General features: G+C 45.8%; 1 protein-coding gene across 2 annotated transcripts in view; it reads left to right on the forward strand.

Moving 5' to 3' along the window:
- Positions 1-23114, forward strand: part of KCNK10 (potassium two pore domain channel subfamily K member 10) — a 180948-nt gene that overhangs the window by 33150 nt on the left and 124684 nt on the right. The window contains exon 3 of one of the 2 annotated variants that reach the window (XM_050795868.1): positions 987-1629. In XM_050795868.1, the coding sequence (XP_050651825.1) occupies positions 1590-1629 (40 nt within the window). In that variant the 5' untranslated portion in view covers positions 987-1589. Of the gene's footprint in view, positions 1-986; positions 1630-4779; positions 5286-23114 lie in introns of those variants that run through there. The other variant, XM_050795866.1, reaches the window with a different exon arrangement.

Consider the following 23114-nt stretch of genomic DNA (forward strand, 5'->3'; position numbering starts at 1 on the left):
AATAGTGGAGGGGAAAAGCAAAAATATTCTAGCTCCATCTCTTTAAAAAATTACCTGGGATTATGGTTTGGTGGTAATCCAGAGAGATAAAAACACTTTAAGACTTGTTGTATAAGAAGCACGATTGTAGCTCTGTATATTTTTGGTAAGATGTTTGGCACAATGCTTTATAGGAGCATAAAAATATTGTCCTAAGGGTTAAGATTTTAAATAGATAACTTATAGGGAAAGAGGACACAGTTCCTGGTTATGAATCATATCCATCAGCCTGACACTTTAATTACAACTTCTTTGGAGTTTATAGTATATTATCCTCATTAATCCCCAATTAGAGGTTTGAGTCATCCAAATAAATCTGCAGGACTTACACATACAGAGTTCGTTATCGAGCGGCCTAGCTTCATGCTTCCAGGTGTATGACACATGACACCTTCTGTCCTTTCACTTGTGATGTGTCTCTAGTTTTCCCAAGCCAAAAGCAGAGCCCAGGATTAGAGCAACATATATTTAAGGGTGTGTTTTTGCAGATGTCGGCTGGGACTAGAAAACAAATGTAGGCATGCTTAAACGCTGAGACCAATGTGGAAACTTCACGAGGTGGGGCTAGGGGGAAGAAAATTTCTGGTGGGGCACGTTCAAGTTAACGTGAGTGTATAACGCTATCAGTTTTACTACCACTGAGTGGGTATATGAAGGGGATGTTTGCGTGCGTGTGTGTGTGTGTGTGTGTGTGGTGGAGGGTGTGTGTGTGGCGGGGGGTATTTTCACAAAATGACATGGAAACCTGACTGCAGTTCTTTTGGGAAGAGGACTTGGAGGTGTCTTGGGGTGGGGAAAAGATGGAAGGCTGAGATTTCTTCTGGACTTCAGGGAAGAGGGATGAAATCAAAGGGAAACAATCCAAGGCAGAGTAATGAATTTAGTCTAATATTCGTGAATTCAAAGTAGATTCTAATCAGACCGTCTCCTCCCTCTTCTGTTTGCAGAACTGGCACTAAACAGGATTCCCCAAGCTGCTTCATCACTCCCTGCCGTTCGCTGTCCCAGGAAATTCTCGTGCCTCGCCCCGGAATCCGTGTTCGACTCTTCTCTGGCTGAGCTGATCATTGCCAGCCACCCCGAGACTCCCCACGCGGCAGGCAGCGTCTCCTCCGGTCTCACAGCCACCCCGGGCTGGAGCGTGGGGAGGGGGTAAGGGAGCCAGCCAACTCGGGGAAACTTCGTCGCCAGAGATGACTGGGGTTTTCGGGCTTTCCCAGCCTTCCCATGCCGGACCACACGGCATTCATTAAAGTGGTGCAGCAACTATTGCTGCGCTTTGGCCGGGCAGGTTTTGAGCTGCAGAGACCCGTGCGCCCGACAGCAGCGCTTTGCCACCCAGTGTACTCAAGACGCGGCGGCCGCCAGGCCGGGTCTTCTGCTGGGGGACGACGAGCGCGGGGGGACTTTGCGCCACGATGTTTTGTTTTCCTGCCGCAGGAAAGCTAGGCAGTCTGTTTCCACCGGACTTAACCCGCCTGAAGCAATAGCCATGGAAGTTGCAGCGGCACAGAGGGAGACGGAACCGCTTGGCGCGGCATCTTTTTTGGATGTTTTTTCTCTACACAGACGACTTCTTTCCTTCCTTGGGTAAGTGAAGGCCAGCCTGTAAATAACCAAAGGGTAGAACCGAAGGGGATGAAAAGGGATTGCAGTAGCCCAAAGGGCTAAGTTTTCTTGGGAGGAGGTCTCCCTCCATCCCCACTCCATACAGTCCATTCCAAATACGCAGTAGAGAAGGAGTTGTGTTTGATTTCAGGCACGTTGTGGGAAACGGTACTGGGATTTATTTACCTAATTTTGGTGGATTTTTTTGGGGGGAGTCACAAACTTGTTTTTGTCTACATTCTGAGAAGGAGAATGAAAGTGGAGGTGAGAGAAAGCTCCAGAGGTTGGAAGTAGGGAAATGAAAGGAGGGGGCGGTATCCAGTGATTAAGCAGAGAGATCATCCTAAGGGCCAATGACTAGTGCACGTCTTCAAGGCAGACCAGGAGCACTAGACACTGATCCTGCTCCCTATCCTAATAGAGTCTACCCCAACCTCCCCATCCCCAGCCCTCCCCTCATAACCATCCTGCTGTTGCCATTCTGGGGAAGGTCATTATTACCGAGGGCCCCAAATAACTTTTAATGAGGACCTGCAACCTGTCTTGTACCCAAGTGATGCTCAATAAACGTTTGTTGATTGGCTGAATGATGTTGCATTCTAAGGGTGCATTTCTTGCTACAGAAATTTGCCTTGGACACTGAACTAAATCCTGGAAGCAGACCCCAGAACACAACGATAGCTCAATTCATTTTGCAAAGGAAGAGGGCCTGGAGGCTTAGAAAATATCATATTTAGACCTTCATTACCCAAACGAAACCATCAGACAGGTTCAGGGTCAGATTCATGGGTCTGGGGACTGGATGAACTCACAAGGTTCTGGCATGGAGAGCATGGACCTTTGTGTCCTACAAACTTGGGTTTGAATCCCCATATCGTGACCTTGGGAGTCTTTCTTTATCTCTCTGAGCCTTGATCTTCTCATCTGTAAAAGGAGGCCAGTTATAGCTTCTGCAAAATGATGTAACAAAGATGAATGGAGAGGGAATATGAGATGGTGAGGGGGAATTCAGTAAATGTCAATCATGCCTCCCCATGTTCTGATGACTCAGGAGAGGGTATCTTTCTCCGCTGATACCCCTCTCTGGCTCTGATGCAGGCAAAAACACTGTATTGCAGTGTCTGTGCTAGAGTCCAGCTGCCCGTGAACAGTTAAAGAGAAGAGTGCAGAGTGAGGTTCGAAAGCCTTTCTTAGAAGCAGCTCCCTCTGGACTTGAGAACAGAATTTACATACACACTGGTGTCTCCGGGCAGGACTGGGAGAAACAGAGATTCCTTGTTTGTTTGATTTCTATGTCTTAGCCATCCTCCCAGTCCTAGTAGAGAGAGGCAAAGTGTGGTTACAGAGTCCAGGGAAGATGGTTCTGAAGCACCCGGGGAACCTGCCTAAAGGGCTGAAGAGTCAGAGTAGCACCATCAGATTGGTACCGGTTTTGCCTGAATGGGGTTTGCAGAGAATTCAGGGCTCCAGCCTGAGTGACAAAGCACTCACCTTTCCTACAGACCACAGCGGACCTCTGTAGGTCTTGTTCTTGGACCCAGAAACCTTGATGTGATAGTGAGGGATGGATGATGAGAAAGATGCTGCTGACAGAGGGCTCCCCAAAAGCCTCAAGGTGCCCTAGAGTGGCATGCAACTCAGAGATCAGCTGCTAGTGTGGGATTTTAGAACCCCAGCTGGCAGGCATGGGAATGAGCTGGGCAATTTCTATGAGTAAGTAAAGGTAACAACAATCTAACAGGACCTTATGGCACTAAATAGTAAGCCCCATGAAAGCAAGATCTCTATCTTATTCTCTGCCATAAGGCCAGCACATAGCACAGTGATGGCACTTGGAAGGGGTTCAACATATATGTTGAATGAACAACAAATTTTAGTAAGCTTATCTAGAAGCCAGAGTAGGGGTTTAAACTACTTCCTGTTCAACACTGCAGCATGCAATTCATGTCTTCATTTAGCAAGTATTTCTTGAGCATCTACTACGTGTAAGGCTCCGTTGCGAGGCATCCGAAGCAATCTGTCAGCATCATTCATGTTGATACTCAGAGTGACCCATTCAAGAGCACCTCAGCACCACCTGGCTTTTCTGGAGACTGAGGCCCCACCACAAACGCCTGTGGGCTTTCAAGCAGGGGCAGTGAGAGGGTATTAGATAAGTGCTCCAGGTTTAGCCCCTTTCCGGGAACAGATCTGGGTCCCTTCGCATCTTCCCGGCTGGGTCCCAGGCTCCCGGGGCCGCCGCTTCCACGAGCTGCCAGGTCTTGGCAACTCCGCTTTCCTCGGGGGCCGCCGTACCTCTCTCAAGCCCCCTTTCCAGCCAACGACCAGCGGCCCCAGTCCGGCTGCAGGTAACTGGGAAAGGGATCAAGCCGCGCCTGGGGAGCGAGCTTCCCCGGGCGGGGAGGGCGCAGCAGACGCGGAGCGGTCCCAGAACAAAAGGCTCATGGCTGGCACGGGCCTCCTCGGAGTGCGGCAGGGACGTGGGTTCGGGACTCAGGCGAGAGAGCCAGGGGCTGGAGGAAAAAAATGAAGTGAGAAAAGAGGAGGGAGACCCCAGGGTGGGAGCGGTGAGAAGAGGTGACCCAGGGGCTGAGGTCTGCGGCGGGGCCGCAGCCTCCCTTCCTCCGCCTCCTGCAGCGCCTTCCAGGCAACCAAGCGTGTCTCCGGCTGCAACTCCAGCAAGCGCGCCGCGGCCGCCTCTACGCCCGCCCGCCGGCCGGCCGAGCCAGTAAGTAGCCGCGCCCCCGCCGCTCGCTCCCCGCCCCTCCGCGGCTTCCCCGCCGCCGCCCACCGCCTCCCGCCGTCCCGCGGGCAAGTCCGCGGCCGCCTCCTGCTGCCCCGGGCCGGGTGCCGGGAGCTCAGCGCGCCTTCCCGACTGGTCGCCTCGGTCCGCTGCTCGCCCTGCTCTCTCCTGCCAGGGCGCGGCGTCTGGGGCGCGCCACGGGGAGGGTAGCCCTCGCCGCGCGCTCCCCGGGCGCCGCGCCACCTCTACATCCAATGGCTTTCGGGGAGCGGGAAGTGGGGGGCGTCGCCGGGGGCGAGGAGCCGCGGCCGGGGTGGGGCGTGTGCGCTCAGCGCGGCCGAGCGAGGCTGACGTGCCCGCCCAAGCGCGCGCCCGGGAGTGTATGTGCGGATGTGTCTGTGTGTGTGTGTGCGGGAGTGTGTGAGCACACGCCTTCGGGGGCTGGAGTGACACTGCAGTGGGCTTCTCCCTAGCCCCAGTCTTCCGACTGCTTAGCCCCTAACCTGCCGGCACCGCTTTCGGGAAGCAGCTTGGCTCTTCCATCTTCCCAAGCCTTCCTCTCCATCCTTTCATCCACCCCTCGCCAATCTTACTTTTTCATTTACCCACGGGGCCGCGGCCGGCCACCCCCTAGCCGGTGCAAACACCCAAGCCGTCTCCAGTTCTCCCCCAAGCCAGTATTTTCCCACCTGTCTTTTTCTGGGGTTTCTCCACGAGCCAGTCCAAGGCTCCCCCATCCTCGGAAATTGTTTTGTTGGACTGCTAAACCGAGGCGTGTAAAGCTTGAGGACTTTATTATTATTTGGGTTCTTTTCATTTCTTCCCCTTCTGGGCAACGGAGCAATGAAATTTCCAATCGAGACGCCAAGAAAACAGGTGAACTGGGATCCTAAAGGTGGGTATTTCCTACTTTTGGCTGCCCTCGCCCTGCCTCTGTCTCCAGCGTGTGCGCGCTTCCTTGAGTGGAAGCACTCTCTCTTCTGGCAGCGTGTGTCCTGAGGCTGGGAAATGCGCCTGGGAACTGCAGCGCGGGTGGGAGGAGGGCGGAGGCAGCGTGGGTTCCGAACCCAGATAGTGCCTGTCATTACCACATAATCATTGTCCCTCCTGGATTGTCTCCAGATCTATTTAGATAGACCAAGCCGACTGTTTGGTTTGAAATTGCAAGTGTCGGTATTTGCTTTTGACTTTGAGTGTGCGAGTGTGTATGTGTGTGTGTGCGTGTGTCCTTTGTTTCTGGTGATCTTTGTCTCTCTGGCAGATGGGTGGGGTGCCTCCCCCTGGACCTGGAGCTGCGCCGCATGCCCGGGTGTCCTCAGTGGGAAAGGTTTCCTGGCAGCAAGTGGGGCTCGAGTTGCAGCAGCCGTCCCTAGGCGTGGGCCCTTCTCGCAGGGCATGCAGAATAATGGAGCCCACAGGGCCTCCTGAGTCTTCGTTCAATCTTATTACCAAACCTAGCAGCTAGTTAGGCTCAGGTCAGAGTAGAAGCGGAGGAGGGGTGGTTTGTGAGAAGGGTGGGGCTGGCAAGGCATCAGGGAGGGGCACGAAGTGTGCCCGCTCAAGCAGTGGTGTGGTTTGCATGCTTTTACGAATGTTGGATCAGGTTTCATCCACGCAAAAGGGAGCGATTAAGACGGATTTGTGTGTGCCTAGCGTCGGCCACCGTGTCTGTAATTAGCATACAGATGTTAAGGCTCCAAGGGAATGATCAGTATGGGAGCAGAACAAGTTGGAACCGCGTGTCCAGTTGTGACAAGAGTGCTCTTTAGCATTTCTCTTAGCTCATCTGACAACTGTGTCAGGCGAGGCAACGCCTCTGTGTGTATTGGGATCGAAATTTGTTTATTTGGGGTGCGTGTGTGTTTAATGTTCTTTATGAGTGCATTTCTTCTTTTTCTCCAGACTGGAGAGAAGAAACCTTATTTGTTGAGTAAATGTCTTAGGAATTGACTGGCTGTTGAAGAGTGCATGAAGAGATACTGCCTTTTTTTAAACACCGAGGTTGTTACGTCTTAAATACAGCCCAAACCTTTTATTTTGTCTCTACTTGAAATCTCTGGAAATATGGAGGTCTGCCTTTGCTTTTTTGGGGGGAGAATCCCTGAAAAACATATTTGTTAAATGCCTATTGCATACTAAGCACTGTCCTAGGCACTGGAGATACAGTCAGAACAGGAAAGACAAAAGCTCTGTGTTGGAGTTTACAGTGAGGAAGACAGACCTAAATCAGTCATTGCATGGAGGAATGCATACTTCAAAGTTTATGTATGCTCCAAGGAGAGCATCAGAGGTTTAAGAAAGTGTCTGATAGAAGAGATTGACAAGGACCGGAGAAGGCTTCCCTGAGGAGATGACACTTGGACTTAGGCCTGGAGGATGTATGGGAGTTAATTGTCTAAGGGGGAGGGGAATTGTTGCAGAAAAGGGAACAGCAAGTGCAAAGGGCCTGAGGCAGAAGAGGCATGTGTATTTGATGAACTGAAAGAAGGTTCCCATGGCTACTGAAGAGTGAGTGAAGAGGTATTGCCTTTTTTAAACACCCAGGCTGTTATACCGCAAACACAGCACAAACCTTTCATTTTGTCTCTATTTGAAATCTCTGGAAATTTGGAAGTGTGCTTTGGCTTTCTTTTGGGAAATCCCTGAAAAACGTATTTATCCCTAGCAGAGAGCAAGAGAGCTTGTGTTTTGAAATATGACTGGGGGATCCACAGGCGAGCCTCCCCCCCACCAAGCCCTGTGTTGTTGGAGGTGGGGTAGGGTTGTGGGGTTGGAAGAGTATAGTATTTATCTTAAGCCAATGAGGAATTTCAAGACAAAGAGTGACATGATTTGAACTAAGTTTCAAAACAAGGGCTATGTGCTTTGTGGATATGGGGGACCAGATACAATGGTAGCATGGGCCAGAGGAGTTGCTGTGGGCATGGAGAAGCGGTTGGAGTAGAGAGCTGTGGAGGACATGAAATCAACAGGCTTTGCATGAATAATGTGTGAAAGTGAAGTGAAGGAATTGGAATGACTGAGATGGCAGCCAGGGTAGGACCAGTCTGGAAGGAAAGCTCATGAGTTCAATCTAGGACTTGTTGAGTGGGACATGTCCCCAAGCCATCCAAGGGGTGTGTTAGGTGGGCAGCTGTCTAAATGCTGGGGTCAGGCTCTTCAAGGAACTTTGGTACAGAGGGAACACTCTGATACTGATTTTGTGAAGCTGGCTTTGGGTTTTAAGGCATATTTCTGTATGATCATCATTCTATATATTCATGTTCCAGTGATGAACACAGATGAATTTTACACATTATACAGCCTGACACAGTGAAGAAAAGCATGCAAATAGCAACTTCAGTTACAACCAATGGTGCTAAAAATGAAAAAACCTCAACAAAATAACAACATTTAATGAGCAACCATTGCATGCCAGGTGCTTTATGTGTATTATTTCATACAATTATTTTCACAATACTTATCTGATGGTATAAGTGTTATAGTCCCATTTGGCACTTGATTGCCATCATGACACTACTAATCTGCCTTCCAGTGAGTTTCTCTGACCTTGTGCACAGTTGTTCCCAAAGGTAGGGGCGACAGTAGTCTTTTCTAGCCAGGGGATGGAGGTGGGAAGAGAGTGGGGAGTGAGGTGGCATCTCTCTTATCTGTATAGAATTATGTGCTAGGTGCTCTTCTAATGCTTTACAAGTATTTTTTTTTTTTTTTTTTTTTTTTTTTTTTGAGACGGAGTCTCGCTTTGTCGCCCAGGCTGGAGTGCAATGGAACCATCTCGGCTCACTGCAAGCTCCGCCTCCTGGGTTCACACCATTCTCCTGCCTCAGCCTCCGAGTAGCTGGGACTACAGGCATGCACCACCACACCCGGCTAATTTTTTGTATTTTTAGTAGAAACAGGGTTTCACCGTGTTAGCCAGGATGGTCTCGATCTCCTGACCTCGTGATCCACCTGCCTCGGCCTCCCAAAGTGTTGGGATTACAGGCGTGAGCCACCACGCCCGGTGCTTTACAAGTATTAATTTAATCTTCACAAACATTTTAGGAGGAAGGTATTATCCTAATTTTACAGATGAGTTAATTGAGGAACAGAGAGGTTGAGTAACTTGCCCAAGGTTGTACAGCTAGTAGGACAAGATTAGAATCTGGGCTCTTAAACACTCTTCAAGTCGGTGTTTCTTACTGGGACTTTGGCTTTTGCCTGGTAAGGTTCCCAAAGCTCAGGAAGTGAAGAAGCTTGTTGGGAGGAGGAAAAGAAGAAGAGAGAGGATGAAGAGGAAAAGGGATTGGAATAGAAGGAGGATAAAAGAGAGGAAGAGAGAGGAGGAAGGAGAAAAGGGGACAGTGACTCAACCTTACCCTACTCGTTCTTTTGTCTACTAACCTATTTAGACAATAGTGTTTTCATTTCCGTGTCTGATGGGCAAGTCAGTGACTACTGGACGGAGTTTGGGTCTGTATTTTGGAGGCTCTGGATTACACAGACCAAATGTGTTTAGCAGGGAAAAGATGAAGGGGAACCCAGCAGTATTAGGGGAAAGAGGAGAGAGACAGGTCACGCTACTTGGACTGTAGGATTTGTCTATCAACAGACATGACCCTTCAGGCGGAGGTGCTCTCGTGGGTTGTGGAAGGCAGTTGTAATTATAATGTTTTTCTTACAGCCTTATTACCCTACAATTTAATAGCACAAAATGAAGGTAGTTTGAGAATAGATTGGTCTGGATGGCATTTGGGTGGATTAAGCAATGCATTGTCAAGAGGTGTAGGTAAAAACAAGACCCAAATGTAAAATGGTTCTTCTCTGGTGAGCTGTGGCCTTTCTTCCTATTCATGGAACAGAGCCTTCTTCAAAGAGCGTTACTGTTTGTGTAGGACCTACTAAAAGTAGATTGGTTCTAAGTCATAGCTTTCATAGCAGCATTTACGTGCACTTTATTTATTTATTTATTTATTTATTTTGAGATGGAGTTTCGCTCTTTTTGTCCAGGCTGGAGTGCAATGGCACGATCTCGGCTTACCACAACCTCCGCCTCCTGGGTTCAAGCGATTCTCCTGCCTCAGCCTCCCGAGTAACTGGGATTACAGGCATGAGCCACCATGCCTGGCTAATTTTTGTATTTTTAGTAGAGACAGGGTTTCACCATGTTGGCCAGGCTGGTCTTGAACTCCCGACCTCAGGTGATCCACCCGCCTCAGCATTCCAAAGTGTTGGGATTACGGGCGTGAGCCACTGCGCCCGGCAACGTGCACTTTAAATCATCAGCATCATTTGTTGATGATTTTCTGCTTAGAATTGGTATTTACCTGCTGCTTTTGTGTATTAAGATCTTGTTAAAACAGTAAGATCTGTAAATAGTATTCCTCTCACTAGAGGCAAGCAGATGAATACAGTATAAAAAACTTTGGATTTGGGGGCAAAATAATTAGCTTCTACAAGTAGCTGTAGCAATACTTAGTTGTATGACTTTGGGCTGCTCATTTAGCTTTTCTGGGTTTCCCTTCCCTTCCGTGGAGAAAGGAGTCATTGCCTTTGTCTATCTCTTTGACTTTGTCTCTTCAACTTTCCCCATCTTGATCTGATCTTGGGGCCAGTTGTCTTCCTTTCATTCCTCAAATAGATCACACTTGCATCTGTCTGAGGGCCTTTGCGCTTGGAATTCCCACTGCTTATAATGCATTTCACATAGCTGGTTCCTTTCCGTCATTTGAATCTCAGCTCAAATGTCCTCTTGTCAGGAAGGGATTCCCTGTCCCATCTGAAAGACCTCTCCTCTTGTTCCCCAGCACCATGATTTTCTCTTATGTCATCTGTTCAGCTGTCTTACTGGCACTTGTCATGACTTGAAACCATCTCACTTACTCATGGGCCATATTTGGTGCCAGCCTCCTTTACTAGCATATGAGCTGCATGAGCAGGGACTTTCTCTGTCTTGTTTATTGCCATAACCCCAGTGCCGTGGAAAGTGCCTGGCACTCAGCAACCCTTTGCTGAGTGAATGGAAGGTTGGCAGAATGGATTGGAGAGGACCGAAGGCTTTATGCATCATGGAAATTGCAGGACGCCTCTAAGCTACAAATGGCAAAGTACAAATAAGGAGAAAGGAAGAATATCCCCAAATACCGGCATTATCAGAAAGGACACTGATATTCCCACTCCCTTGCAAGCTCCAGCTCTCCCTAAAGCCTCCAGTGGGCTGTTTTCCTTCTTTTCTTATCTTTGACCAGGCGTAAGAAGGCTGAATAGAAGTGCGGTGAAGGTGGATGGGTGGACTGATCTAGCCTGCTAAAGATATGGTCAGTGTCCAATAAATAATTTGGCTCATATTAGCTATTGGAGTGTGGCTATTTTTAGGTACTTTAATCCGCTTAAGAAAGAAGCAAAGCTATAGGATTGGAGCTGGATTTTTTTAAAAAGCTGCATTTTTAGTGCACACTTTAATGCAAAATTCTGGAGAAGCCCATACCTTATGTGCATAGCACCTTTTAGTTTACAGAACACTTTTTAGGAATAATCTCATTTGTTCTTTAAACAACCCTATTTTTGTAGGAATTAGAGTCTTAGATTTACTGACACATAAAGCAAGATGTAGAAAGGATAAATGATTTATGTGGGAGCCCAAAGCAACAAATAGGCAGAGCTGGGGCTACCCTAGGCCTTTTGATGCTTACGTCCATGACAGTTTCCTTCAAGCTTTCCTTCCTCCCAGCGTCTTTGTTCATTCCACCTTCTCTTGCTCTTTGTTACCCAAAAGTGTATTCAAAGGTTTCTCTGAGAGATTTAGAGGAAGCAGTCTCCCTGTTGATCAGTGAATCTTTAGTCGACGGCTATTTTCAGCAGGTTGTACTTATTGTACAGGTTTACACTTTCATTCTTATGAGCTCAGGTGAAGACCCTTAGATCTTCCTTCTGCTGTACTGGCTAAAAAAATATCTTGGTCTTTCGTGAATGGGGGCCATTTTCAACTTGCTAGGTTGCTTAAGTGCTAGCTTTATTAATGTGTTTCCAAACACACATTTGCATAGCTTAGATTTCCTGGAAAGAAAATAATCTATTTTTTATTTAATATCCAATTTTCAGGAGATCAGTGTTCCAAATGGGATTTAAAATGTGCCAAAATCACCACAATTATCCTCAAAAGTACCAAGGAGCTGTGTTCCAAAAACTGTCTTGGCCAAGATTTAGTTCAGGCTTCTTTTCCAGCAGTATCTAAGGAGCTTCACCATCCTTTTGCCAATCCCGGTGACCACTGGGTTGAATTAAGATTGAGCAGGATAACTTTGCTATTCCATGCCATTTCCAAAACATCTGTACTTTGGCTTCATATGAGCCTCACCTTAAATCTGATGCATTTAAAAAATATAGTCTTTTCCCTCATTAGGAAACTTCAACCACAACTGAGATATGGTGTGAAGTATATTTAATATAGGCACAGTGAGCTAGTGATTTTCTTTCTGCTTTTAGTCTACAGGGAATTAGAGGAAGAGATTAATGATAAAATAGAAAGAAGCCATTCTACTGATAGCCAGTTAGGAAGTTTCAGTTTGGACAGCTCCCTTGGCTGATGCAGAAAGGTGGATAAAAGTGACAATCTTTTTCTGTACTCTGATTCTTATAAAGGGCACTACTGGACGATCCAGATGAGCTTAGAGTGAGTTAGGGGCTTAGCTCTGCATGGCTTGGTTACAGAATCTACCTAAATGTGGCACTAGGAGTATGGTCACCCTGTTGGTTACACCCACCTGGGTAATTTCTCTCCATAAGTATTATGGAGGTCCAAGGGACCTTCCACTTTTGGGATCTGGTCCTAGGGGTACTCTCAGCAGAGACTTTACAGTTTATCTACGTCTGGATGATTACCATCACCTAGAACGGGGAAATAAGGACCTCATATTTACTTGCTAGAACATTTATTTGTCATTTGCAGCCACAGTTTAAGATTTTTTTTTCTCCCTTGTGAGTGTCTAGGACTGAGTACTCTGAATTGAAAATGAAACCTGACTTCCTAATCCTTAATTTAGGGTTGAAGGGAGGGAGTGAGGGAGGGCCATAGTCACTGGTAGGGGATGGCATGGTCATGAGGGAGCATTGCATTTTTTACCTTTGCCATTCCCAGAGCCAGGGAGGTGGGGAGGGATGGGCATTGGAGGTAGTGGGGATGAGGCTGGGGGGTGGATAGGATTTCAGGAAATTTTACGTTTTGTATTACCAATAGCTTCTAGTCTCATCACTTACCCTTTCCATGGAAGTAACTTTGAAGCAGAGTGGAATGATGGGGAAACAAGATTAGAAAGGAAAACATAGGATTTACTGCCCTACATAAGCCAGGTGATCACAGGGAAATTTTCCTTCATTCCTCCCTTTCTTCTTTTCTTCATTCCTTTATTCCTTCCCCACCCCGCATCCCCAAATCCTGCAGAGTTTGCTTGGGCGCGGGTAGTCCCAGCTACTGGGGAGGCTGAGGCAGGAGAATGGCGTGAACCCGGGAGGTGGAGCTTGCAGTGAGTCGAGATTGCGCCACTGCACTCCAGCCTGGGTGACAGAGCAAGACTCATTCTCAGAAAAAAAAAAGGAGTTCCTTGAATAGAAAATGAAGATTTGGTCAGGTGATGGAGAGTCTGGAAGTCACAGTAACCTTTGTAGATGCCTAAAACACCAATATTCATAATTTTGACATGCAAGCTAGCAAAAATTATACTACCAAGAAAATGAGTTTCTTATGTGCAAGCAGAACTTGAGATCCCCTAAATAATCACACACCAAATATTTAGCATGATAAAGATAAATAGTATAACTTACTAAATTTAACGTGATATGAGCCTGACACGCAGAATAGAGATGCTTGATATTAGGTGTGATAAAATATTTGACATCAAACCTTCACTTACTTTGTCCTCTGAGACAAAAGTCAGGCACCAAGTGTTTAAGAAAAATTGATGGGAGGAAAAGCTTAGAGATGAAAAAAGTCTATTTATTAATTTGCATTTTTCTCTGAAATTTAGGGAATGTTGTTACCCATGTTAACCATGGACCAACCTGGGCCAGCTCCTGGATTCTGCTGGCTAAGAATGTTGCTTTAGGCCAAAGGAATTTATCTGGTTCGGCCTATGCATTATTACGATAACCTGAAAGGAGATTAAATACATGTTATAGTCATTTAACCTAGACTCCGGGCAAAATGTCACTGTCTGTACAGTATAGGAGCTTAGGATAGGAGACCTGGTTTCTAGGACTGGCTCTGACACTCATTTAGAAAAGGAGGGAATTGAGTTTTTGGTTGTTGAGATCCCTTCCTTCTCTGATAGTCTTAGATTGCCTAAGTCCTCATCCAAGCATGATTTACTAGAGGCTGATTTGGGAACATTGCTTCATTTTTCTATGACTTGGTATCTTCATCTGCAAGATAGAGATAATTACAGCCATTACTTCCTTAGTTTGTTATGTGGATGACATAAAGTGATACATGCAAAGCTTGTAGAAGAATGCTGGATCATCATAAAGGCTGCATGAGTGGTACCTGCATTATGCTGTTCTCACAGTTGCAGTAGACAGCCTGTGAAGTCAGGGCAGCCTCCAGCTCAGCCTCTTGGAAGCATCTGGTTCACTGTCTGGATCATCCAGGAGGTGGTCCATAGCAGAGCACAACCCTCCTGGTACTCTGGTAGACTCTTAGTATTCTTAGTTCAGATTTAAACAACCTAGGCTGTCCTGGTTAAGTCAGAGAAAAGACCAGTGAAAGAACATGGCTTGGAATCACAATATTTGAGTCTGAGGTTAATGTTGTACCAACTTTATTAGCTGTGTATCATTGTCGATTTGGGTTGCTTTAATAAAATTCCACAAACTAGATAGATTATAGACAACAGAGATTTATTTCTTATTGTTCTGGAGGCTGGGAAGTCCAAGATCAAGGCACTGGTAGATTTGGCATCTGGTGAGGGCCCGCTTTTCAGCTCATAGATGGTGCCTTCTTGCTGTGTCCTTTCATGGTGGAAAAAGTGAGGGGTCTTTCTTGGGCCTCTTTTATAAGTACACTAATCCTAATCATGAAGGCTCCATGCGCATGACCTAATTACCTTCCAAAGGTCCAATCTCCTAATAACATTACCTTTGGGGTTAGGATTTCAACATATGAATTCTGGGGGGACACATTCAGACCATAACACTATGTGAGCTTGGCCATGTCACTTAACCTTTCTTATCCTTAGTTTTCTTTTGGATAAAATAAAGATCACAATAATAACCACTTCACAGTTGCTGAGATGATCAAATGAGACAAATGTGAACAAACTTCATAAACTGTTAAATTCCAGACCAACATTTCCCAAAGTGTCTTCTATGAGACATAGATTCATCAGATACTCTGAGAAGAAAAGTGGTGTCATGGTAAAGTCAGTTTGCAGTATGATACGTGCTCAGTCATTCCTAGAGAGTCATCATGCACGTTAGCATGTTACTGTATTACTGTGTAACAAATAACCCCAACATTTAGTGGCTTAAATCAATATAAACATTTCTTATCTCATAAGTTCTGCGGATCAATAATTCAGGGATAGCTTAGTTGGGTGGTCTGACTAGGAGTCTGTCATTGGTTAGTCAGATGTTGTCTGGGCTGCTGTCATCTGGTGGCTTGACTGGGGCAGAAGGATCTGTTTCCAAGATGGTGCACTCATGTGACTTGCAAATTGCTGCTGGTTGTTGGGGAGAGGCCTCGTTTCCTGCGAATGTGGGCCTCTCCATGGGATGCTTATGTGTACTCATATGTGACATGGTGTCTGGCTTCCCCAAGAACAAGTGATTCAAGAGAGAACAAGGTGGAATTGGCAACACTTTTTATGACTTAGCTTCAAAAATCACATATTGTTACTACCACTACATTCTTTTTCTTAGATGCCAGTCGCTAAAGTTAGTCCACCTCTGGGGAGGAGTGGGGGTGACTACATTCACGTTGGAAGGGAGGCATGTCAAAGAATTTGAGGATATATTGAAAAATCACCATGAGAATCTTTTCCTATTTATTGAATAGGCACTACATGCTAGGCTAAGTGCTTTGTAGTTATTATCTCATATAATCCTATTCATAATCCAAAGAAATAGGTGAAATTATTATCTCTGCTTTCTGAATGAGGAGGCTGAGGCCTATAGAGCTTACGTAACTTGCCCAAAGTTACCTAGTCGTGCTACGACTTGAACCCGGGTCTGTCTGATTTAATACCTGAACTCTTACCTCTGCCTCATACGCCTCTCTCTGATAATCCTGTAGTTCAGAAGTCTGTTTAATTTTGTTTAAGCCTGCATTTTCTACTTAACCACAGAATGATGATTCATTTAACTCCATTTTTACCTTTTCATTTACCAATGGCTTGAAACATTATTCTAGAAAGACAGTGAGAATGATGATGATGTATGTATAATATGAACATATGGTCTTATAACAGATCCCAGCATACCTATCAGTCCAAACTTGTTGTATTATTCAAATACTGGAAGTGTCTATTGAGCCTGTGTTGTGTGGGCACCATGCTATGGGTAAATGTGTAAACATTTATTTTAAAAAAATAACCCCACAGTCCACCCTATTTTTTCTGACTGTGAAACTAGAGGTGGAGTGTGATAACTCATGGTCCCAATTCTCTTACAGAGTCCCTTTCTTTACAATGTCCCTTCTTTTACAGAGTCAGTGACTGACAACTTAACTTCCTTGGGTAAAACCAGAAAAAACAGGATGGCCTCCAGGCCGAGCAGTAGAAATGCTGGGGAATGGGGTGTCTGGTGTGTGTCTGGTGTGTTCCTGCAGTGCCTGCAGGCCATGTGTCTGTATGGTGACTGAAACGCAAGTCGGCATCCCGCCAAGATGGCAGGGACCGTGTGCCTGGGGGTGATGGCAAACACACAGTGAGAAGCTGCTGATGGAGGGAGGACCGTTAGCACTCCTTGTCATATTTTGAGTAAACATTTTTTTGACAATCTTGTTTCTTTTTCTGTACAGTCTTGAGAAAATGATTTCCAGGAAGCAGGATGCATCCGATGCCTTAGAGGTTCCCATGTTTCCAAACATTACATGCCTGGCTTATTCCTGAGGCAATTTTATATTCTGAAGGAGGTTTTGGAGCTTCTGTGTTCTGGGCAGAGGCGAGTGAATATGGTTTCTTTTGAGTTGCACCATGGACTTGAGAATGATCAGGAACCGGACATTGTTGAATATGTCACTTACTGCTCAAAATGGCAAAGACAGGGTCTGGGACAGGGTGAGAGTGTTGAATGGAGCTGCCTGGGGCCCCAGTCACATTCAGGAGCCAGCACTGATTGCGTCTGTAACCATAGTAACCAAGAGTAGAAAAAGTCTCAGGATGCCAAGATGCCATTGTGCCCCCCTTCTGGTTCTGTTGTTTTCCCTTCTATTCTTTCATCCAGAAATTCCCCCATCCCTGCCCCCAACCACCCTGACAAGAGACTCACTTTCAGGGTGGTTTCTACACTGGCGATTTTAACTTCCTACTAACTGAATACTTCCTGCAGCCCCTTTTTCAATTCTGGGATCCACAAAGATTCATTATGATCCAGACTAAGCCACATGTACCTAATTTCCTCCGCTTTTCGATTTTTACTGTGAAAATTGGTCCTAAGTAATGTAGTATAGATACTCTAAACTTATTTACAGCTGGGCATAACAATGGTGGCTCATGGCACTCAATGTTTCCAGTAACACTCCTGCACTCACAGTCTGGTATAGATTGTGAGGTTTTCAGATGTGTTTTAAATGAACAGAGAAAGGCAATGAGGTGCAGGAAAGAGAGCCCCGGTCTCTTGTTTGGAGATGTGGGTTTGGTACTGGTTGGAAAGTGAGGTGTGGCATGGCGCATGAGGATGGGGAAAGAGCGGGGGTGCTCAGGTCATGTAGGGCATAGTAGGTCTTACTAAGGAGCTCTTTTTTTTTCTGAGAATAACAGGAAGGTCTTGATTGATTTGAAGTGGGAGGATGACACAATCAGATTTTTATTTAAATCGCTAATAAGTCAAATGATTGCTTTAGCGAATGTTTTCAGAGGATACTTACTGTGTGACAGGCATGGTGCTGACCTCACCTGGGGTATCTGTGTATTCTTATAGGAATCCTACATAAAAGCTGTTAAAAAATATTTATGCAGAAAAAAGAGCTTTTCTTGACATCTTTGAATTATGATAACCAATTCCAAACTTCTGGTTGCAAATGGGAGGTATATCTGAAAGCAATGGCGATTGCATTTTCAATTTCTGTTAATTAAAATGATATTTTCCCTGGCTTTGTTACATGACCCTTGATTCTGTGACAATCTGCATATCTGCAGTCGATGAATCAATAAATGCAAAGCTGGTGCACTCGCTCATATTCTGTTATACTTCATGCGCCTTTTGGAAGCCTGTGGCTTTCAGTTCAGCATAGTGGATCTGATAAAAATTGCCCCTCCATGCCCGCCGTCACTTTGTTCCTGGTGTGTCCAGAGGTATTGTAACATTGGGGTATTTCTCCTTTGACTCTAATGGGACCCCCTGCTAGTTGTGTTCTTGTGGACTTAGCTTGGAAGGCCTCCCCAAAGCCTGAATTAATGAAAGCTTCTGATGTGCCGATCCTTTTCTCTGGCAGGGTGAGAACACAGTTTCTATAGGAGCGTGAATGCCTGCTGGTCAGGCAATAATCTCTGCATTCAGCCTCGGTACTAAAGACAGGCAGAGCGGACAGCCACAGGGGGTGGGATTTGAAGAGCCCTGTAGAGTCCCTCTCCACAGCTGACACACACCACTCCTTCCCATGACTATCAGGATGCCTACAACCTTAACAGTTACTTTATTCATTAGGTGTTGTCACTCATCCATCTGGTTATTCCATAAACACTTAGCGACTGAGTGCTTACAGAAATGGGGCTAGGCATTTGACACAGAAAGATGAAAAAGACCCGAGGCTGTGTACCCAAAGAAGTCACAGTCTAGCTACTGAGACAGGTGCATCATCAAGTAATTATGATACACCACGATAAATGCATTGATAGAGATATGGATTAAAACGTCAGCTCCAGAACACATCCTGTTAAAATGCAAATGTAGTTCCTCAGGGTAACAGACTAATTCTCAATTACCCATGGGTGCAGCCAAATTAATAGTTTCTATGAGAGAACTGGACCAAGAGAGAACAGAACCAGGGACTGATATTTATTGATAGGCTGGTGTCAAGTGGGAAGGGGAGAAGTCAGGTGCTGTGTAGGGAGCAGGCTGAAGGCTCTGGAGGGTGGGAGTGACAGGAAGGTCACTGAAAGCAACTTTTTGTTGTGTAAATGTTGTTCAGAGGTTGCCTTGCTCATGTTAAATTGACTTCATAAATTGGAAGGAACTTTGAGATATCCAAGGCCATTGAGGCTTCTTAAGGCAACACTGAATCTAGATTGGTCAAGTGACTTGTGCTTGCCCAGACAGCAAAGAGGGAATGAAGCATATCTATGAACCTGTAATGCTAACCTTCATTATTCAACAGTGATGCTTATGGCAATGCCAACAGGTGTTGGGGCCTTTTATTAATTTTTAATTTTAGTTTTTTATTTTTTTGAGACAAGATCACTGCTGGAGTGCAGTGGTGCAATCATAGCTCACTGCAGCCTCGACCTCCTGGGCTCAATCAATCCTCCCACCTCAGCCTCCTGGGTAGCGAGGACTATAGGCACATGCCCCCAGACTTGGCAGATTTATGCATTTTTGTAGAGATGGGATTTTGCCATATTGCCCAGGCTGGTCTCGAGCTCCTGGGCTCAAGCAATCTGCCTACCTCAGCTTCCCAAAGTGCTGGAATTACTGGTGTGAGCCACCATGCTGTGCCTGCTGGAGACTTTTTTATATTCTCCCTCCTATGGGAAAAAGAATCGAGGAAGAGTGGTAGGCTCTACTAGAGTCTGGAGCATATCGGTTCTGAGATTTCAAATTAAATTCTCTGTGTCTGCAGCAAGTACAAATGTGAGTGTATATTCAGCCTCTTGGAGAAGACATCTATTCATTTCTTCAGTGAATATTTGCCCGGTGTCTTCTTCGTGACAGGCACTGTCGTAGGCCCTGGAGGTACAGCAATAAATAAGATGAAGTCTCTGCCCTCATGAAACTAGCCATTTAGCCAAGGCTTAGCATCTCTTACACTCAGGTCAACTTCTGCATTTTAGAAATCTGTTTCAGGCACACATTTGACAAGTAAAGAGGTTCCAAAAATATGTTAATAAGGATGAAAATGAGGCCATTCTGATATTCCATTGCCAGGCAAAAATGCTTAATATGGGAAGTTAGTATGGAATGAGTACTGATGCTACCGAAGGTGGTGACATTCTGTTAGAAAATTTAGTGATTTCAAAGAAGGCCTCAGAGCTGCCTAGTTTGTAATTAGATTTTGTGAAGAATCTGTGTTAATTAGGACTCCGCGGCTTGTGCATGTATACTGGGACGAGACTGGAGTTTGAGTCTTTTCCATGATGATGGCGTGTAAATTAATCTCCAAGGAATTGCAAGATGCTGAAATGTGAGGTAGTCGAGTACAAATTGTGTGAGTGCACACAAGTGTGCATGCACCTGGATGCGTATGCGCACACTCACACACACAATACACTCTAGCAGATAGTAACTTTTTGCTACACGTGATTTCCAAAGTGTCTAATTTACATGTCTTTTGAGTAGGGGGAAATTAGGACTTTTGTCTGTTATATGCCTTGCAGTCTCTTAGCCTTATCTGGGCTGCTGGGGCAGACTGAGGCCAACAGAGAACCAAGGATGCCAGTCTGGGTCACAAGGGCTTAAGGAAGCGGCAGATGGTTGGACTGACTGGGGTGTCCATTAAGAATCCAGGGGTAGTGAGAGTCTCACCTGCAGTTTGAGGCAGGTTGGATGAGGCCGCACTTCCACTGCCAGGACTCTCAGCTGAGTGGCTGGAAGAGACCTGTAGGAGCCATCCTTCCAGTATCTATCAGAGATTTCCGCTCTGTTTTAAGCTCATCCTAGTGATCGAGGGAACCTTGACTGGAGGCGCTGATGGTTGTTGACAGTGGTCATACTCCCACGGCTGCTGCTGGAGATGAAGTGTGTGACGAGAAGATGTGCAAGAGCTCAGGTGTGCCCCACCAGCTCTGCCACTCCCAAGCTTCTGATCTTAGGCACTAACTTACCCCCCTGTGTCTGTTTCCCAACTTGAGAACTGGAAATGATAAAAGTAACTACTCCCTAGGGTAGGTATGGTTAAATGAGATCTCTTAAATGAGACCATGCACACAAAGAGCAGAGCACAATGCCTGGCACACAGGAGGCACCTAATAAACATCAATGATGCTGCTACTGGTAACACCCACTTGCTGAGGGTCTTCAGTGGCTCAGGCGTAGTACTCAGTGCTTAGCATGTAATATGTAATTTACTCTTCACAGTAGCCTGAGTCACTTGCTTGTTCTTCCGGTTAATATCCTAATGTTTAGCCAACCGACTTAGATGCTCATGGCTTCCAAAGGATCTGGATGTAACAAGGACTCCTTATCTATTTTTAAAAAATAAGAGCTTTATTAAGATATAATTTACATACCATAAAATTACCTATTTAAAATGTACAATTCAGTGGTTTTTAGTATATTCACAGAGTTGTGCAATCATCATCACTATCTAATTGTAGAAAATTTTCGTGACTCCAAAAAGAAACTCTGTATCCATTAGCAGTCACTCCCCATTTTATCTCTCCCAGTCCCTGGCAAGCATGAATTTACTTTCTGTCTCTATGGATTTGCCATTTTGAGCATTTCATATAAATGGAATCATACAACATGTAGGGGTGTGTGTGTGTGTGTGTGTGTGTGTGTGAGATCAATTTCTTTCACTTAGCATAATGCTTTCAAGGTTCACTCATGTTGCATCCATATCTATTTTGAATGAAGAATGAAGACAATCATCTGAGACAGTTGTATTAGTCCATTTGGAAGATGAAGAAACTGAGGCTGAGAGTGTGTATGTAATTTGCTCATGGCCACCCATCTTGAAAGCGTTTGAGCTGGGATTTGTGCCCAGGTCCATCTTGGCTCCAAGGCAAGACCTTGGCCTTCTCATCCACTCAAAGGTCTCTGGTTAGACCTCTGCGTCATGCAGAACACCATTTCTATAGAGAGGGGTGTGTCCCACTGGGTGTGGACATCCTGAGGAATTGCTGTAGTTGCAAGAACTCTGATATTTTCCATCTACCTTGAGGAGGATATGGTTTCATGTCTGTATACTCACATAGTGTTGGCCAGTCTAATTCTTTTGTCCATTTCCTAAGGATTATTGTATGAACTTGGATAGTTACAGAAATGAAAGTGATGGGAGAAATATACTTTGTGCATTGGAAACCCAGCAACCAGTCACTCAATATGATGGAGGAAATGCCATCTTTCTTGTCTTGTCTTCAATAATAGATCGTAATGAAACACTATGGTGTCTTAGGTGGCTCCCCTCCTGCCCCGTGCCCCCTCCACCCACCCCAGTGCTTTTCTGGAGTCATGAGATGGTGTATCCCTTCCTCAGTTGCTGTGATGGCAGTGGAGATGGTGGGGACAGGTACTCATGGAAGGAAAAGGCCTGGTACTGGCAGGCTCTTGGGCAGGGATGTGTGTCTTCACTTCATCATCAGGGAATGAGCTATCATGATGACAGAGCACATCCTATGAAGTACTAATCTTCCCCCACATTTCCCCAAAATTACTTTTGTCCTGCTCTGTTCTCTCACATGCTATTCTAGGGAAAAGGTCCTATTTTATCATTAAAATGCAAATGAGCTTTCCATCTTGCTTCCACCAACGAAGGAGGAAAATAACCTATATAAACACCATGAAAACTTACTTTGACTTAAAACTAGTGGAAATTGGCCCCTGAATCAGATAATTAGCTGAAATTACGTGAACACTTTAGGCCTCCAGTGGCAGATATGTGCTTGTTGTATAGAAATTTCGTCTACCATGGATTTCTCGTGGCAGTGGCCCCGTTCCTGCTCTGGGTTTATGTAAGACTTTCAGCAGCAGCCCGGTCTGATGTAGCAGATGTTCTAGTGTCTGTCCCTATCCTCCTGCTCGCACCACTTCAGCTCATGCTGGCTCGCTTCTGACTGCCAACTTGGCTTTTTTTTTTGCCTTTTTCTTGACTGAGCCTACTCTGCTGCTCCCATGGAAGGCAGGAAGTGTTGGGGAATTAGTGTACCCCAGGAGGAGCCCTCAACCAATAACTGATGGAAGATGGTGCATAAACACCCCAATTCCCTCAGCCTTGGGTAGGATAACTCGGGAATATGGTTTACATGGGGTCCCAGTTTCCTCTGTAGGAAAAATTCCACTGGGCGACAGCAGTAGCTAGTTTGATACTACACCTTTTATTGGTTTTCTTGGCTGCCTTCCCAGCCCTTTCTTTTTTCTCCAATTCCCTACTGGCAATTTCCTCACTTCCCAAACAAACCACTTGTGCTCAAATCGTAATTGTAGGATCAGCTTCTGGGGAAACCCAAATGAAGACATATGGTAAAGCTTCCTCCTTTTCTTGCCTCTCTGCCTTCTGCCCCAATCAGTTAGCTTTGATGACACGAGTGAGGGGATGCTCAACCTCTCAGGCAGGCTAATGGCTCTCAGGGGACACAATCCACAGCTGATTGGCAGTTTTCTCCCCAAGACATCTTCAGAACAAATCCTGGTGCTGGTGAGTGATCCATGCAGCATGAAA

Source organism: Macaca thibetana, chromosome 7 (assembly GCF_024542745.1).
Source record: "Macaca thibetana thibetana isolate TM-01 chromosome 7, ASM2454274v1, whole genome shotgun sequence".
Taxonomy (NCBI): domain Eukaryota; kingdom Metazoa; phylum Chordata; class Mammalia; order Primates; family Cercopithecidae; genus Macaca; species Macaca thibetana.